At 42.9% G+C, this 20,014-nt stretch overlaps 1 protein-coding gene across 2 annotated transcripts in view; it reads right to left on the bottom strand.

Moving 5' to 3' along the window:
- LOC115193841 (heat shock 70 kDa protein 12A) overlaps positions 1 to 14,738 on the bottom strand; it is a 47,134-nt gene extending 32,396 nt beyond the window's left edge. Inside the window, exon 1 of one of the 2 annotated variants that reach the window (XM_029752915.1) lies at positions 14,293 to 14,738. In XM_029752915.1, the coding sequence (XP_029608775.1) occupies positions 14,293 to 14,383 (91 nt within the window). In that variant the 5' untranslated portion in view covers positions 14,384 to 14,738. The remainder of the gene's footprint in view (positions 1 to 14,292) is intronic. The other variant, XM_029752913.1, reaches the window with a different exon arrangement.
- Positions 14,739 to 20,014: the final 5,276 nt, after the last annotated feature.

Raw genomic sequence — 20,014 nt, 5'->3', positions numbered from 1 at the left:
GTTGTATAATAAACATGTCCCGCTAGCGTCTCCCAGCCGGATCATTTAGAGAGAAAAGGCCTTGTTCCAGATCAGTCTGGAGGTAAATCAGTGTGACATTTTGACAGCAGTGCAACATCTGCCTGAGGAGTTTCAAAGTACACAGCTCAGTGGCTATACACCTTGTGCTTTTGACTGGCCCACCACGCAGGGGAGCGGCTGGGAAACTCAGATAGTATGCCAGTATGACCTATGAATGACAAGATGGTGGGTACAGGGAAGCAACAATAAACACAGATTTGTCAATTTGTCAAGGCTGGCTCAATGTATATGTACTTTTTGTCATTTTGATAAGTACATTTTCTCTTAAATTTTGTAACGGCCGTCGTCAGAAAGAGACCAAGGTGCAGCGGAGGATGTGTTCATCATAACGGATTTTAATCAACGAATGAACACTACAAACAAAACATGAAAAGAAACGACAGCCAACAGTTCTGTCAGGATTAACAAAAACCTAGACAGAAAATAATCACCCACAAACCCCAAAGGAAAAACAGACTGCCCATGTATGACTATCAATCAGCAACAACGATCTACTGCTGTTCCTGATTGAGAGTCACACACGGCCAAACCAAAGAAACAAACCAACATAGAAAAATAAACAGAACGCCCACCCATGTAACACCCTGGCCTAACCAAAATAGAGAACAAAAAAACCCTCTCTATGGCCAGGGCGTTACAAATTTGCCCACATATACTTGGTTTATGTGGGACACAGTCTACTGCACCCCATAACACCCTATAACAGAGGTCGGCAAACCCCAACGTTTTTAGTCAAAATAAATACAAAAATGGGTTTAATTTAGGAAAATGAATCGGTTCACAAGTATTCCCACAAATAAAAAAAGAGACGTGATTTTGTCTCAAATAATCAAGGTATTCAATTATTGTTATTTTTTGGGCTTAGTTGTGGTCAATTTGCAGTGTTCAAAATCATTATTATGTTCCAGCCCCCCGACCATCCGCTACGACAACAATCGGCCTGCGGCTGAACCTAGCCGCCTACTCCTGCCCTATAGCATCCCTCGGTTCTATTTCTAGTCCACTATTCCCAACGATGTGAGTACATGTAGCTGTTAAAAATAACATGCAAGGTTCAACATCACACATTCTGATAGATAACTGAGCTCAAACATGAGAATAGTGTCAAGGTCCTTAGTGCCTGGTCTTACTACCACAACAAGGATATGGAACAATGGTGAATGGCATTTGAAAGAAAGAAAGAGTGAGCCTTGTTTACTACAAGGGCAGAGCATTTAGGTCATCCTAAGGAAATTCCAAAAAACCTCGCCAAACAATAGACTTTCTTCTTGTAATGGCTGTCGTCGGGAATAGAGGACCAAAACGCAGCAGGAATGTGGATGCTCATCTTGATATTTATTTTAAATAAAGAGAACAACAAAACAAAGAACGCACGAACAACAAAACAGTCTTGTCATGCTCACACAGGCGAAACAATCTCCCACAACACCAAACCAAACAATTACCCATATATAGGACTCTCAATCAGAGGCAACAAGAAAGCACCTGCCTCCAATTGAGAGTCCAACCCCCCCATCAACCTAAACATAGAAATACAACAAACCAGAAAGAACATAGAAATACAAAACATAGACCAAAACCCGGAAATAATAAATCAAACACCTTACTACATACCCCACCACCCCGAAACACATAAACAAAATACCCTCTGCCACATCCTGACCAAACTACAATAGCAAATACTCGCTAAACTGGTCAGGACGTGACACTTCTTCTCTCTCTCTCTCTACGCTGGAGACCCTTATAACAACAAAACCACGGCGAAATTCAATTTGACACAAAACAGATTTAAATAGCTGCCGATTATGTACATATTGCAGACACGTCAACACTGCACGTTCAAAAGCATCCTCTATCAAAAACATCAATTTGGCAAGCTCATGCTCAAGATATCAAACTTTACGTAATCGTGACCCATCAGTGCTTTCATGCTATCGTCCATTTCAGTGTCAAACTAAACAGCCAATAATTCATTGTGGTTACACATAGCGATGGTGCTTTGAGTTAAATCTGGCTGAGAATCTGCTCAGGTGTTTATTACAGTATTTCCACCAAGACATCATACAGCACACCATATATTCAACTGTGTACATTTTTAAGTTGTCCTACATTTTTGGTGCTTTTTGTTGTTTGAAGTAAGGTAGCAAAGAGCAACACCTTCATTCAGTAAAGGTTCTGATGTAAATCTCTTAAAGGTCCCAAACACTTTGAAAGATGGATGTAGACGTTGCTATTGTCACGCCCTGTTCTGTTTCACCTGTCCTTGTGATTGTCTACACCCCCCTCCAGGTGTCTCTTATTTTCTCCGGGGTATTTATCCCTGTGTTTCCTGTCTCTCTGTGCCAATTCGTCTTGTATGTTTCAAGTCAACCAGTGTGTTTTACCCGTGCTCCTGCTTTTTCTATTCTCTTTTGCTAGTCCTCCCGGTTTTGACCCTTGCCTGTTTTCTGGACTCTGTACCCGCCTGCCTGACCATTCTGCCTGCCCTGACCTCGAGCCTGCCTGCCACTCTGTACCTCCTGGACTATGAACTTATTTTGACCTTTTGCCTGTCCACGACCATTCTCTTGCCTACTCCTTTTGGATACTAATAAATATCAAAGACTCAAACCATCTGCCTCCTGTGTCTGCATCTGGGTCTCACCTTGTGTCCTTATAGCTATGGGATGTATACAACTGAGTATACAAAACATTAGGAACACCTTCCTAATATTGAGTTGCACCCCCCTCTTTTGCCCTCAGAATAGCCTTATTTCGTCGGGGAATGGACTCTACAAGGTGTGGAAAGCTTTCCACAGGGATGCTGGCCCATGTTGACTCCCATGCTTCCACAGTTGTGTCAAGTTGGATGGATGTCCTTTGAGTGGTGGACCATTCTAGATACACACGGGAAACTGTTGAGCGTGAAAAACCCAGCAGCGTTGCAGTTCTTCACACAAACCGGTGCGCCTGGCACCTACTACCATACCCTGTTCAAAGGCACTTCAATCTTTTGTCTTGCCCGTTCAATTTCTGAATGGTACACAAACACAATCCATGTCTCAATTGTCTCAAGGCTCAAAAATCCTTCTTTAACCTGTCTCCTCCCCTTCATCTACACTGATTGAAGTGGATTTAACACGTGACCTCAATAAGGGATCAAAGCTTTCACCTGGATTCACCTGGTCAGTCTATGTCATGGAGCAGGTGTCGTTAATGTTTTGTATACTTAGCGTACATTGCTGTGGTATGTGGAAGAGCTTGTATCTGACAGCATTGGGATGGGAGTGAGAGATGTGACAAAACCAAGACCAAGAGAATACACAAACACAGTCAGTGTTTATATACTTGGGATTCCATTGAAACATATGAAACCAATTACCGCTTCATTGGACATCAAACAGGTGTGTGCTTCAGTAGGCTTTGGTTTCTAACATTGAACTGGTGAGAGTACAAAGAGAGTACACATTTCTCCTTATGTGGAGAAAATTGAGTTTGATGGAGGAGAGCGACAAAGACACATACAGAAAAGAGTTTACAGTAATTTCACGAAGGGCCTCTTGGGCAATCGAAAAGACGTCATACTGCTGATGTCTAACGGCTGTTTTAGTCTTAATCTACAATCCAATGTCTTGTGAAAAGCGCCTCCCTCATGCCTCTCAACAGAATGGGTGCCTCCTCTTGAGGGTAAACACAGCCAATATCTTAGTCATGACGTAATGCTGAGTATAGGACTTCTGGTACCTTGCCAGTTGATTTGCATCGCAATTCACATTTTCAACCTTGATTTTGGTAAAGAGGAACATCCCTTGCTGAGAGGGTGAATTCTCTCAAAGTACATGTTCCATGATAAAATACTAGAGCTTTTCAGGGATATTGGTCAACTACCCAATTGGGTGGCACTTTACATGAAGTTGCTCTCATACCTGTGTAGTAACACTGTAATTACACTAGTATGCTCCTTATTCCACTTGTCTGAGCAATTACTCGTGTAAAATGTAGCAACCATGTTATTACTGTAGTAATTACAGCATTATTACACTGGTATGAGACCAACTTAATGTAATGTGTCCAAAAGGGTCACATATAGAATAGCTGTTCAACTTATTTCCATGCAACAAAAATGTGATCATATTGTGATCAATGTCACCCATTGTCACCTAGTCAGGACATGAATTAACGTTTCGATAGAGAGGACACACCTGTGTTGTGGTGGGCTCTCTGGTGTGTATCTCGTCTAGGAGTGGCGATTGGATTTTTCTGACCGTAAGGGCTTGCCACAGTGTTCCAAAAATTCCGCCGTACAAAAAAATTCCGCCGTACAAAAGTAGGTAGAACTACGTAGAGAGCTATGCAAAAGAAGCTCCATCAGATCTGTTGCGTAGACTGTGTGGAGCCCTTTAGGGCCTCTGAAAAACAACTTCCTGCCTGGCCCTGGCTCATCAGGTTCAGCCCCCCTACCACTTTGTCTCAAGAACTCCCAGTTATTGGGTTGACCTCAAACAGAAATGCTAATGGCTGAGGACTTAAATCACCTCAGACTGCAGCCTTACCCCCTCCCCTGGTCAGAACTCCTTTCCCAGCCACCAACCCCTAACGCCCCATGCATTTCACAAATAGATGCCAACGATGGCTGCAAGTGAGGCAATTTGCTTCTATATATTTAAGTAAATTAAAAGGGCAATTGTATACTAGAGCTCAAGGGTCTCGTACAGAGGCTGTACATGTTGAATATAATAACCGTTTTATCACTGTGGTAGATGAACTTCAGTTGTAACACTACTGGTGTTGTGCTGTAAGAATGCCCCGCTTACTTCAGCAAGAAGCCAATAATGTGTTGGTTGCTATAGGAACCTACAATGTGGTGTGTTATGTGTGAGTGAGTGCAATGACATGACAGCACACCTGTGGTGCAATTTGTCTGCTCATGGTGTGCTGCTCATGACTGCTCATGGTGTGCTGCTCGTGACTGCTCATGGTGTGCTGCTCGTGACTGCTCATGGTGTGCTGCTCATGACTGCTCATGGTGTGCTGCTCGTGACTGCTCATGGTGAGCTGCTCGTGACTGCTCATGGTGTGCTGCTCGTGACTGCTCATGGTGTGCTGCTCATGACTGCTCATGGTGTGCCGAGTCACATTGAGGTATTGTAATACATTGTAAAGTCCTTTTTCAATGCTCGTCACTGTCCACCTATTCGTTAGCCAGCTGATTTATGAGCTGGATGACATTGTAGTGATTCATACATCACTATCTTATGGTAAAAGGTCTCCTTAACTCAAGGCATTTCAATGTCACCTCTGAAATGTCGTCTGACCTGACCTCATCACATTCACACTCTTCTGTTTATTGATACTCAAAATAGGTTCCTTGCATGCATGGAATGTGCAACGCTGACCCTATTCTTTGAAAACACTCTGCAACTGTTCCATCCTCTCATTGATGATTGATGTGGAGGAATCACACGTCGGTAGGCTGGAGCCACGTGTGGGAGCGTACGTAAGTACTTGTAGAGCAGCTGGACAGAGCACCCAGAAAACAGCCCAGTGATGAGCTCCACTTTGTGCAGCTCAGCAGACCAGAGGAAAACAGGGCTTAGCAACGGGGCTAAAAGTTGTCTAGCACAGTGAATCTGATTGAATTCCTAGATCATAGTATACTCAATCTAGAGAATCCACCCACAGCAAAACACTTGGTCTGATTTGAAGAGCTTTGAGATGGAAATGAACTAGCTTGTGATAGATTACTTTTATATGTCGCATTCTATTTTAATGCCTTGTTGCATCAAGCTGTCGCCAATGCTATCTACAAAGGCAATACAGGATTAGTCTGTGCTTTTGGAATCTGCAATCATATTAATATCACAAATGAAATAAATCTTGAGTATGATTCCCCCACCTTCTCTGAGCTCTCCTTCTCTCTCTGCTTTAAATGTGTAGAACATGTGTGGCTGTCCCTTATGGAACGCAAAGCTCTCCGTTAGCGCAGTCATTGGGTGTTCCCACTTGGCTAAAGCCAATTAAAAATATTTCAAAAATGTGTTTTTGATTTTGCTCTTTAAATGTGCATTGCAAGTTATGATGGTGACGTCGGGAATAAGAAGTAATGATAACTTGAAACAAGTCATTGCAGTTTTGGGTGTGTCTACTAGCTCAATCAGTTTTTTTTTTTTTACATGCTATATGTCATCTCTGGGATTTGTATCAGCACACTAATAGGTACTTGAGGCATTGAGCAGAGCTAATAATCAGCTCTCATGATGAGATGGTCCCTGTAGCTCAGGTAATCAGCTGAGTGCAAAATCAATTGATGTCAATTTGTTACCTTCACACATTCTACTGCACACAATTAAAGAACCTAATAAACTCAGCAAAAAAAGAAATGTCCTCTCACTGTCAACTGCATTTATTTTCAGCAACTTAACATGTGTAAATATTTGTATGAACATAACAAGATTCAACAACTGAGACATAAACTGAACAAGTTCCACAGACATGTGACCAACAGAAATGGAATAATGTGTCCCTGAACATAGGGGGGGCCTGAACAAAGTGGCGGGTCAAAATCCTGTCAGTAACCGTCAGTATCTGGTGTGGCCACCAGCTGCATTAAGTACTGCAGTGCATCTCCTCCTCATGGACTGCACCAGATTTGCCAGTTCTTGCTGTGAGATGTTACCCCACTCTTCCACCGAGGCACTTGCTAGTTCCCGGACATTTCTGGGGCGAATGGCCCTAGCCCTCAACCTCCGATCCCACAGGTCCCAGAAGTGCTCAATGGGATTGAGATCCGGGCTCTTCGCTGACCATGGCAGAACATTGACATTCCTGTCTTGCAGGAAATCACACACAGAATGAGCAGTATGGCTGGTGGCATTGTCATGCTGGAGGGTCAGGTCAGGATGAGCCTGCAGGAAGGGTACCACATGAGGGAGGAGGATGTCTTCCCTTTAACGCACAGCGTTGAGATTGCCTGCAATGACAACAAGCTCAGTCCAATGATGCTGTTCTCTCCAAAACTCGAGTGTGCCGTCCTTGGCCAGCTCTCTTGCTATCTCTCTCAGAATGACCTTCTTGATCCAAATCAGTCAGGTTTCAAGACTGGTCATTCAACTGAGACTGCTCTTCTCTGTGTCAAGGAGGCTCTCCGCACTGCTAAAGCTAACTCTCTCTCCTCTGCTCTCATCCTTCTTGACCTATCTTCTGCCTTTGATACTGTGAACCATCAGATCCTCCTCTCCACCCTCTCCGAGTTGGGCATCTCCGGCGCGGCTCACTCTTGGATTGCGTCCTACCTGACAGGTCGCTCCTACCAGGTGGCGTGGCGAGAATCCGTCTCCGCACCATGTGCTCTCACCACTGGTGTCCCACAGGGCTCAGTTCTAGGCCCTCTCCTATTCTCGCTATACACCAAGTCACTTGGCTCTGTCATATCCTCACATAGGAGAGACTATCATTGCTACGCAGACGACACACAATTAATCTTCTCCTTTCCCCCTTCTGATAACCAGGTGGCGAATCGCATCTCTGCATGTCTGGCAGACATATCAGTGTGGATGACGGATCACCACCTCAAGCTGAACCTCGGCAAGACGGAGCTGCTCTTCCTCCCGGGGAAGGACTGCCCGTTCCATGATCTCGCCATCACTGTTAACAACTCTATTGTGTCCTCCTCCCAGAGTGCTAAGAGCCTTGGCGTGACCTTGGACAACACCCTGTCGTTCTCCGCTAATATCAAGGCGGTGACCCGATCCTGTAGGTTCATGCTCTACAACATTCGCTGAGTACTAATCCAGGCACTTGTCATCTCCCGTCTGGGTTACTGCAACTCGCTGTTGGCGGGGCTCCCTGCCTGTGCCATTAAACCCCTACAACTCATCCAGAACGCCGCAGCCCGTCTGGTGTTCAACCTTCCCAAGTTCTCTCACGTCACCCCGCTCCTCCGCACACTCCACTGGCTTCCAGTTGAAGCTCACATCTGCTACAAGACCATGGTGCTTGCCTACGGAGCTGTGAGGGGAACGGCACCTCCGTACCTTCAGGCTCTTATCAGTCCCTACACCCAAACAAGGGCACTGCGTTCATCCACCTCTGGCCTGCTGGCCCCCCTACCTCTGCGGAAGCACAGTTCCCGCTCAGCCCAGTCAAAACTGTTCGCTGCTCTGGCACCCCAATGGTGGAACAAGCTCCCTCACGACGCCAGGACAGCGGAGTCAATCACCACCTTCCGGAGACACCTGAAACCCCACCTCTTTAAGGAATACCTGGGATAGGATAAAGTAATGCTTCTAACCCCCCCTACCTTCCCCCCCCCAAAAAAATATAGATGTACTATTGTAAAGTGGTTGTTCCACTGGATATTATAAGGTGAATGCACCATTTTGTAAGAGCGTCTGCTAAATGACGTAAACGTAAACACACTGCCCCAGACCATGACGGACCCTCCACCTCCAAATCGATCCCGCTCCAGAGTACAGGCCTCGGTGTAACGCTCATTCCTTCGACAATAAACGTGAATCCGACCATCACCCCTGGTGAGACAAAACCGCGACTCGTCAGTGAAGAGCACTTTTTGCCAGTCCTGTCTGGTCCAGGCCTACAAGCCCTCAGTCCAGCCTCTCTCAGCCTATTGCGGACAGTCTGAGCACTGATGGAGGGATTGTGCGTTCCTGGTGTAACTCGGGCGGTTGTTGTTACCATCCTGTTCCTGTCCCGCAGGTGTGATATTCGGATGTACCGATCCAGTGTAGGTGTTGTTACACGTGGTCTGCCACTGTGAGGAGGATCAGCTGTCCGTCCTGTCTCCCTGTAGCTCTGTTTTAGGCGTCTCACAGTACAGACAATTTATTTCCCTGGCCACATCTGCGGTCCTCATGCCTCCTTGCAGCATGCCTAAGGCACGTTCACACAGATGAGCATGGACCCTGGGCATCTTTCTTTTGGTGTTTTTCAGAGTCAGTAGAAAGGCCTCTTTAGTGTCCTAAGTTTTCATAACTGTGACCTTAATTGCCTACCGTCTGTAAGCTGTTAGTGTCTTAACGACCATTCCACAGGTGCATGTTCATAAATTGTTTATGGTTCATTGAACAAGCATGGGAAACAGTGTTTAAACCCTTTACAATGAAGATCTGTGAAGTTATTTGGATTTTTACGAATTATCTTTGAAAGACAGGGTCCTGAAAAAGGGCCATTTCTTTTTTTTGCTAAGTTTATTAGCCAAACACTGCATATCAATAATCTGAAAAAGACAACATTACTCATCTGACTGTGACCCTGAATAGTATGGGGATTCCATTGTCACGTTCTGCTGCGAGGCTCAAATGTACATATTGATCGATTCCACAGTGACTGTGATGGTGACCTCTATATCAGTGGCTCTTAAGGTAGCTATGCCCCTTTGTGCTGTACAAACTGAGCAGCAGACCATGCTGGGCCAGGGGCCACCCATACTCTCCCCTATCTTCCTCTTCTTCAGGGGGAGTCCAGATAAACCAGGGTAGACTGAGAGCAGACATGGAGGGAGAGATCAGGCCACGTCCCACTGCATCTGCCTCACCCCAATGTTGCAGCTGAGCTCACGAAAGTAAGTGCCGTTAGTGCACATCCCCACCCACCATTTCACAAGGTCACGAGTGCCTGGCAGGAGAGTTTAGGATTGGCAGCACTGCTCAAATAGTGCAGTGCCGTGTACAAACAAAATGCAGTCTGTTCAAAACTTCTGAAACACCTTGTCACAACCTATTAAATGATTCTCAATCAAATACTTGCATGTATGTTGATATTGAGTTTCATTCCAAAACGCTAAATATCCATTTTCAGAAATGTTGGTAAATTAGCATTTATTGTTTAAAGAAATTATGAGCGATTGGTGCTTTTACTATCAAATCATGGCATGGCATTGTTCAATGACACATGTATTTGCTTAAAATCTATCACTTAATGGTTTAATTTCCAAGAGACAAATAGCCTAATCATGCTATTTTTGCAAAATGCTATACAGTACATTGGGAAAGTATACAGAACCCTTCCCTTTTCCCATATATTGTTACGTAACAGCCTTATTCTAAAATGGATTAAATAAATGTTATTTCTCATCAATCTACACACAATAACCCATAATGACAAAGCAAAAACAGGTTTTTAGAAATGTTTGCAAATGTATTAAATATAAAAAACAGAAATAACTTATTTACATAAGTATTCAAACCCTTTGCTATGAGACTTGAAATTGAGCTCAGGTGCATCCTGTTTCCATTGATCATCCTTGAGATGTTTCTACAACTTCATTTGAGTCCACCTGTGGTAAATTCAATTGATTGGACATGATTTGGAAAGGCACACACCTGTCTACATAAGGTTCCACAGTTGACAGTGCATGTCAGAGTAAAAACCAAACCATGAAGTCAAAGGAATTGTCCATAGAGCTCAGAGACAGGATTGTGTCGAAGAACAGATCTGGGGAAGGGTACCAAAAGAATTCTGCAGCATTGAAGGTCACCAATAACACAGTGGCCTCCATCATTCTTAAATGGAAGAAGTTTGGAACCACCAAGACTCTTCCTAGAGCTGGTCGCCCGGCCAAACTGAGCAATCGGGGGAGAAGGGCCTTGGTCAGGGAGGTGACCAGGAACCCGATGGTCACTCTGACAGAGCTCCAGAGTTCCTCTGTGCAGATGGGGGAACCTTCAAGAAGGAAAACCATCTCTGCAGCATTCCACCAATCAGCCCTTTATGGTAGAGTGGCCTGACGAAAGCCACTCATCAGTAAAAGGCACATAACAGCCCACTTGGAGTTTGACAAAAGGCACCTAAAGGACTCTCAGACCATGAGAAACAAGATTATCTGATCTGATGAAACCAAGATTGAACTCTTTGGCCTGAATGCCAAGTGTCACATCTGGAAGAAACCTGGCCCATACCTATGCTGAAGCATGGTGGTTGCAGCATCATGATGTGGGGATGTTTTTCAGCGGCAGGGACTGGGAGATTGGTCAGGATCGAGGGAAAGATGAACGAAGCAATGTACAGAGAGATCCTTGATGAAAACCTGCTTCAGAGCGCTCAGGACCTCAAAATGGGGTGAAGGTTCACCTTCCAACAGGAAAACAACTCTAAGCACACAGCCAAGACAATGCAGGAGTGGCTTCAGGACAAGTCTTTGAATGTCCTTGAGTGATCCAGCCAGAGTCCGGACTTGAACCCGATCGAACATCTCTGGAGTAACCTGAAAATAGCTGTGCAACAACGCTCCCCATCCAACCTGACAGAGCTTGAGAGGATCTGCAGAGGATAATGTGAGAAACTTCCCTAATACAGGTGTGCCAAGCTTGTAGCATCATACCCAAGAAGACTCTAGGCTGTAATCGCTGCCAACGATGCTTCAACAAAGTACTGAGTAAAGGGTCTGAATACTTATCTAAATGTGATATTTCTGTTAGATTTTTTTTTAAATTAGCAACATTTCTTAACCTGTTTTTGCTTTCTCATTATGGGGTATTGTGTGCAGGGACAATTTAATCCATTTTAGAATAAGGCTGTAACGTAACAAAATGTGGAAAAAGTCAGGGGGCCTAAATATTTTCAGAATGCACTGTATATCCACCTCACACTGTGAAATAAGTAGTACTGCTAGGTTTTACAGTCAAATGTAACAAATAACTACATTTTTTTGATAAAGAAATGTACAAATGATACATTTGTGACATCAATATATATATTTTTTATGATTCAATACAGTAATATGAGATCTGTATGTAAAACACTTACATTTGACATTTTAGTCATTTAGCAGATGCTCTTATCTAGAGCGACTTACAATGTGGACTCATCTTAAGATCTCTAGGTGAGACAACCACATATCACAGTCAAATATACAGGACAGAAACATTCCATTCCAGCTAAACAATGGATATAAAGCGTTTTTATAAAAAAAATAACATTTTCATACACATCTAAAATCGATGAATAAAAAAATCTGAGAACAGTAATATTTTACACACATGAAGGTAAGCATTTATTTTTGAAGAAAAAAACACAAATGTGAAAACTTGGTATATAGGCCTATTTTTTTTATAAATATAAACTCTTCATAAATTATCTGGATCAACAATGAAGACCATAAAAATAATACATGGGTAAGCCTAATTCATAACACTGTGGAACAAAACTATCGCAAAAACTTTCTCTCTAACCAGCTCTGACGCTCAAAACACAAGAACGTATGTTAATATTATTACTGTATAATTTCACCCTGATGATGTCAAAAGTACTAACAAGCTGCATTCATCGTCATTGTATGACATCAGTCCCCCAGGAAAGGGCTCAATCGGTGAACGAGCTTTTGTGTGCACTCATCCTGGCTGCCCCCAAAATGAACAAAGGTCTCTTTATCAGCAACTTCAATGTGTCATCGTGGGAATGTGAAAAACAAGCATGGATTGGGATTTAATCCAAAAGCCAAAGGTTTTTCTGATGGCTGCTCAACTATAAGAGTTTTTTATTTTTCCTTTATTTAACTAAGCAAGTCAGTTAAGAACAAATTCTTATTTTCAATGACAGCATTCTGCCGTGTTCTGGGGCAGAACAACAGATTTGAACCTTGTCAGCTCAGGGATTCGATCTAGCAACCTTTCAGTTACTAGTCCAATGCTCTAACCACTAGGCTACCTGCAGCCCCAGAGTAGGCTACATGTTTTGAGGAACATATGAGCAAACAAAGTTAAGCCATTCCATAAACTTTCACAACACCCAACCCCAAAGGTAGGACAGGCAAATGGTCAAGCCTCAAGTTCATTGTGACAACATCATAATTAACATATTGACAACTGGGTGTCAACAAATAACAAGCATGCGCAACATCCTGTGATGAAGTGTGATAATTAGGACATGACAGACCCCTCTGTTCACTTTGACTTCTCAGTGAGCAATCACAATCACAAGAAGAACAACAGACTTTCACACTAGGCTTCTCGCCTTTGGATTTCAAGCACATCCAGCCAAAAGTACATAGGGCCTACTGTACACAATTACCCTCCAATTTTACATCATATAGGAGTGGTGTCAGATGATTTAGGCTACTTGCTGCATTCAAAACAACTGTGAACTCGGAAATCAGAGATTTCCAACTCCAGTGCGTTCATGACAACTTGGAATTCGGAAAAACGTTATCCGACTGGAAAAACTCGTTTTGAACAGTCATCCAATTCGGAATTCCATGTCCTAAACTCGGGCATCTTTCTAGAGCTCTCTTTACGACCTGAAGATCACTGACGTCATGATTTGACGTCAGTGATCTTCCCGAGTTCCCAGTTGTCTTGAAAGCACCATTTGTCCTGCAGAGGGACCGATATGACATAAAAGTAAATAGTCCTAGTCCTAAATGACATGTTAGACATGAAACCCTCGAAGAAAACGTTCAATAAGTAAAACAACATGAAAACTTGAGCACTGGTTGAGATTGAAGACAATTGAAATGCAGAAATGTATCCGCCCATTACACACATTGTGTCCATAATAGAGGAACCAACCATTCCTATCGCTGCATTTATCAGCGCACTCAGACTATATAGCGATGACTTCTAATCAGACGTTTTAACCACATTGCTGCGAATGCGACACCTGGGGTGGTGGTGGGGCACGCAGACTTTTGCTGCATTGTGTCAAACCTCCGGTGGGATTGACCATGTGACCAAACTCTGCTCAGTTATGGAGGACCAAACTATAGGCTACTGGGCGGGTATTTATAGTTTTACTTCCCAAATGCAAAAGGGCGTTAGTGTGTGTGCCAATTTTCTGGGACTACAGGGGAAATGTTCTGCAGAGTAATATTATGATTCTAATAATTAAATGTGTTGCTGTCGAGGTGGGTTCTCAGCGGTAGGCTGTTTCCTTCACGTTGCGGCAAAGCTCTCTTGAAGCTGCATGAACACGACTATAGCCTATATCCTAAGCTTTCCAAGAATATTCATTATAAACCTTTGTATAAATTGCAATTTCTCGTAGATAAATATAACAAGAGCAAATACCTCTATACCACCAGAATCACGTAACCCGGACGACTATTGCCCAAATCAAACATGAAAACGGAAAAGTAGTCTCCTGGCAAGGTCTCAAAAAGGCTCAGAATGCGCACTGAATGAGCGCACCTATAGAGTGCAGCTTTGATGCTGCATAATAGCGTAGAGGCCTCTGAAGGATACTTCAGAATCACAAGAGGGTTAGAAAGAAGCATTTTACCTGCTATTATGTTGTCTGTTGCCGATTCTTTCTCGGTCATCATGTCCAGCTGTTTTATCTTTCCTTGAGTCTCCCCTAAACAGTTACACATGCAGTTTGTCCTTGTTTACTTGCCAGTCTGAATCATTAGATTGATGAAAAAAAAGCTAAATTCTCTCACTCGGATTATTCCCCTTAAACCTGCTTTCTTTCTCTTCAGTTCTTTTAAATGGAAAATAGGACTTGCTATGGATGGCGCGCTAAAAAGCCCATTTAACGGATCCACAGCGTGGTTGACCCATTCAACTGAAAGATTGTCGTCGAGTTTGACCGATCTACACCTCCAAAGAAATGAGGTCTGCTACCCAGGCTGCTACTTTCCGATCGTTAGGTAGCCCTCTGTCCCGCCCCTCCCGTCAGCTCGAACGGCTGTTCTGGCAAGGAATGTCTCCCAATAATCCAGAGCTAAATATCGACAGTAGGGTCTGCAAGGATGCAGCGCTAGCTAGCCTATAAATCATCATCTACATTTCTGCTGTCCTGCACTTAGAAATTTTCATTAGTCATCTCCTCATTATGCAAATAAGAACCCTTCCCAAATCTATGAAATGGTTTTCAGGTTAGCCTACCTCTCATGTTTTTCTTTTTGCCAGCAACATCAATAAACGTATACTGCATCTTTCAAGCTTGGTAAAATGCACTATGCTTGTGGTTTGTAGTAGGCTACATTCATGAGGACCCTTGATGATAAACACTTTGAGTTCAATACAAAATTAGATGGTCAAGGCTGGGCTCTTTAGAAAAAAAATGTTTTAACAATTAGGTATGTACAAAAAAACATGTAGAGTACTTGTCAGAAGTTTGGACACACCTACTCATTCCAGGGTTTTTCTTTATTTTAGCTATTTTCTACATTGTGGAATAATAGTGAAGACATCAAAACTATGACATAACACACATGGAATCATGTAGTAAGCAAAAAAGTGTTAAACAAATCTAAATATATTTTAGATTTTAGATTCTTCTTCAAAGTAGCTACCCTTTGTCTTGATGACAGCTTTGCACACTCTTGGCATTCTCTCAACCAGCTTCATGAGGAATGCTTTCCCAACAGTCTTGATGGAGTTCCTACATATGCGGAGCACTTGTTGCCTCCTTTTCTTTCACTCTACGGTCCAACTCATCCCAAACCATCTCAATTGGGTTGAGCTCGAGTGATTGTGGAAGCCAGGTCATCTGATGCAGCACTCCATCACTCTCCTTCTTGGTCAAATAGCCCTTACACAGCCTGGAGGTGTGTTTTGGTCATTGTCCTGTTGAAAAACAAATGATAGTTCCACTAAGCGCAAACCAGATGGGATGGCATATCGCTGCAGAATGCTATTGTAGCCATGCTGGTTAAATGTGCCTTGAATTCTAACTAAATCACAGACCGTGTCACCAGCAAAGCACCCCCACACCATCACACCTCCTTCTCCATGCTTCACAGTGGGAACCACACATGCAGAGATCATCCGTTCACCTACTCTGCATCTTACAAAGACACGGTGGATGGAACCCAAAATCTCAAATTTGGACGTATCAGACCAAAGGACAGATTTCCACTGGTTTAATGTCCATTGCTCGTGTTTTTTGGCCCAAGTTAGTCTTTTCTTTTTATTGCTGTTCTTTTAGTAGTGGTTTCTTTGCAGCAATTCGACCATGAAGGCCTGATTCACACAGTCTCCTCTGAACAGTTGATGTTGAGATGTGTCTGTTACTTGAAGCATTCATTTGTGCTGCAATCTGAGGTGCAGTTAACTCTAATGACCTTATCCTCCGCAGCAGAGGTAACTCTGGGTCTTTCTTTCCTGTGGCGGTCCTCATGGGAGCCAGTTTCATCATAGCGCTTCATGTTTTTTGCGACTGCACTATGGACTTGGTCTTTTACCAAATAGGGCTGTCTTCTGTATAGCACAACCGATTGGCTCAAACGCATTAAGAGGGAAAGAAATTTCACAAAATTACTTTTAACAAGGCACAACTGTTAATTGAAATGCTTTCCAGGGGGACTACCTCACGCAGGTTGAGAGAATGCCAAGAGTGTGCAAAGTTGTCATCAAGGCAAAGAGTGGATACTTTGAAGAATCTCAAATATGAAATATATTTTTATTTGTTTAAAATACATGCTTCCATGTGTTATTTCATAGTTTTGATGTCTTCACTATTATTCTACAATGTAGAAAATAGTAAAATAAAGAAAACCCTTGAATGAGTAGGTATGTCCAAACTTGTTACAGGTACTGTATGTACAAAAGTATGTGGACACCCCTTCAAATGAGTAGATTCAGCTATTTCAGCCACACCCATTGCTGGCAGGCGTATAAAATTGAGCATATACCCATGCAATCTCCATAGACAAACACTGGCAGTAGAATAGCCTTTGCTGAAGAGCTCAGTGACTTTCAACATGTCACCATCATAGAATTCCACCTTTCCAACAAGTCAGTTCATCAAATTTCTGCCCTGCTGGATCTGCCCGGTCAACTGTAAGGGCTATTATTGTGAAGTGGAAATGTCTAGGAGCAACAACGGCTCAGCCCCGAAGTGGTGGGCCGCTCAAGCTCACAGAATGGGACCGCCGAGTGCTGAAGCACGTAGTGCGTAGAAATCGTCTGTCCTCGATTGCAACACTCACTACCGAGTTCCAAACTGCATCTGGAAGCAACGTCAGCACAAGAACTCTTCATCGGAAGCTTCGTGAAATGGTTGTCCGTGACCGAGCAGCCGCACACAAGCCTAAGATCAACATGTGCAGTGCTAAGCGTCGGCTGGAATGGTGTAAAGTTAGCCGCCATTGGACTCTGGAGCAGTGTAAATGCGTTTTCTGGAGTGATGAATCATGCTTCACCATCTTGCAGTCCGACAGACAAATCTGGGTTCAGCAGATGCCAAGAGAACGCTACCTGCCCGAATGCATAGTACCAACTGTAAAGTTTGGTAGAGGAGGAATAATGGTCTGGGGCTGTTTTTCATGGGTCTGGCTAGGTCCCTTAATTCCAGTGAAGGGAAATCTTAACGCTACAGCATACAATTATATTCTAGACGATTCTGTGCTTCCAACTTTGTGGCAACAGTTTGGGGAAGGCCCTTTCCTGTTTCAGCATGACAATGCCATCGTGCAAAAAGTGAGGTTCAATACAGAAGTGGTTTGTCGAGATCGGTGTGGAAGAACTTGACTGGCCTGCACAGAGCCGTGACCTCAACCCCATCGAACACCTTTGGGATTAATTGGAACTCCGACTGAGAGCCGAGCCAGACCTAATTGCCCAACATCAGTGACCGACCTCACTAATGCTCTTTTGGCTGAATGGAAGCAAGTCCCCACAGCAATGTTCCAACATCTAGTGGAAGGCCTTCCCAAAAGAGTGGGGGATATTATAGCAAACAAAGGGGGGACCAACTCCATATTAATGCCCATGATTTTGGAATGAGATGTTCGATGAGCAGGTGTCCAAGAACTTTTGGTCATGTAGTGTATGCTCTCTGACAACCTGACACAGCAGCACGTGTGGGTCTGTTTTTGCTTTAGGTATGGGTTTGACTTGAATTTCTTACTAATAAGTAATAACTGTATTGTAACATCTATTCGAAGTACAGTTTCTATGTCCATTTCAGGAAAACAGTCTGGAGGCACATATAACAAAAACAAGCTAAGTTTATTAGATGCTAAAGGTTTGCTTGTATGCAGGATTACAGTAAAACACATGAATAAGAGTACACAAAATGGTTTCTTAGATATCTTGCTTCCTTTAGATAGATCTAACACTTTCTGCAGTGCAACATTGCTTTCACAGGTGTTCAACCTAATTAGTTCACCGCAAAAACACAGACCAAAGCCAGTGACAAACAATATGTAACTGGAAGAAAGAGAAAACAGTTAGCAACTTAATTTTCACAGAAAACAGAAAATATTAATACAAATACAAATTAATTTGGTTAAAGGCCAAGTGCAGTCCAGAACCTGATTTCCCTGTGCTTTATATATATTTCCACACTATGAGGTTGGAATAATACTGTGAAATTGTGAAAATAATGATAATTCCCTTTTAGCTTAAGAGCTGTTTGAAAAGACCGCCTGAAATTTCAGCCTGTTGTGGTGGGATGAAGTTTTGGCCTGCCTGGTGACATCACCAGGTGGTAAATTAGTTAATAGACCAATAAGCAAGAGAGTTCAAAGTCTCTCTGCCAATAACAGCTAGTTTTCTGTTTTCCCCTCCCATCTCAGACCACTCCCAACAGTCCTAGCAAAATTCTTGCTTGAGAAATTGGTCTTTGCTAGTAAGTTATTTTTGTTTCCTTTTGACAATTTTAATTGAAAACAATCACAGTAAGGTACTTAATTGTTACCCAAAAATAATTTGATATTGAGATAAAAACGACTGCATTGGACCTTAAAAGAAAATCACATTAAGGGAGGGTTGAAACCAACTGAAAACAAAAGGACATTATTGCAGTGGCATAACTTTAACAATAAACATCTTGAATGTAGTTCAACTCAAATAAACAAACACTGATGCAGATTAAGTAGCATACCTTCATAGACATTGACTATACGCAAAACTTTTATTTTCAAAAAGACTGCATAGCCCCCAAAATGGTTGCCCTCACAAAATAGACTTGCAAAGTAACGACACTGCACAATAGCATACACGGACCTTCAGATACAAAGCCCTCACCTCAAACTCAGGTTTGCCAATAATAAAGGTCCAACAAGAAACACTGACCGGAACTTTGGTGTCTCCTACCCTGTCACAGTAGGGTAATTCATGAATTGCGGTGGCATTTGGGCTTTGCATTTTGGATAACATTTTTTTATGTGTAACTATTTGTCATTTTAAAGTATTTGTCATGGTTTTAAAGCTGAGGAATGCAAATGCCACTCCAATTCAAGAATGACCCAGGTACATTAAATAATCTTTAGAACTAGTTAATGTACCTGCTTAATTATTGAATTTGAGTAGAATTTGGGCACCGCATTTTGGAAAGAATTAACTTAATTTTGTAAATATACTGCTCAAAAAAATAAAGGGAACACTTAAACAACACATCCTAGATCTGAATGAAAGAAATAATCTTATTAAATACTTTTTTCTTTACATAGTTGAATGTGCTGACAACAAAATCACACAAAAATAATCCATGGAAATCCAATTTATCAACCCATGGAGGTCTAGATTTGGAGTCACACTCAAAATTAAAGTGGAAAACCACACTACAGGCTGATCCAACTTTGATGGAATGTCCTTAAAACAAGTCAAAATGAGGCTCAGTAGTGTGTGTGGCCTCCACGTGCCTGTATGACCTCCCTACAACGCCTGGGCATGCTCCTGATGATGTGGCGGATGGTCTCCTGAGGGATCTCCTCCCAGACCTGGACTAAAGCATCCGCCAACTCCTGGACAGTCTGTGGTGCAACGTGACGTTAGCTTTTTCAAACAGAAATTTGCTTCGTGCAACTCCAACTCTAAAAAGTTCTGGGACATTGTAAAGTCCATGGAGAATAAGAACACCTCCTCCCAACTGCCCACTGCACTGAGGATAGGAAACTCTGTCACCACCGATAAGCCCACTATAATTGAGAATTTCAATAAGCATTTTTCTACGGCTGGCCATGCTTTCCACCTAACTACCCTTACTGCATTCAACAGCACTGCACCCCCCACAGCTACTCGCCCAAGTCTCCCCCATTTCTCCTTCTCCC

This window comes from Salmo trutta, chromosome 5 (assembly GCF_901001165.1).
Source record: "Salmo trutta chromosome 5, fSalTru1.1, whole genome shotgun sequence".
Taxonomy (NCBI): Eukaryota; Metazoa; Chordata; class Actinopteri; order Salmoniformes; family Salmonidae; genus Salmo; species Salmo trutta.
Note: the sequence above shows the minus strand (reverse complement) of the source record. Positions and strands in the feature narration are given on the sequence as shown.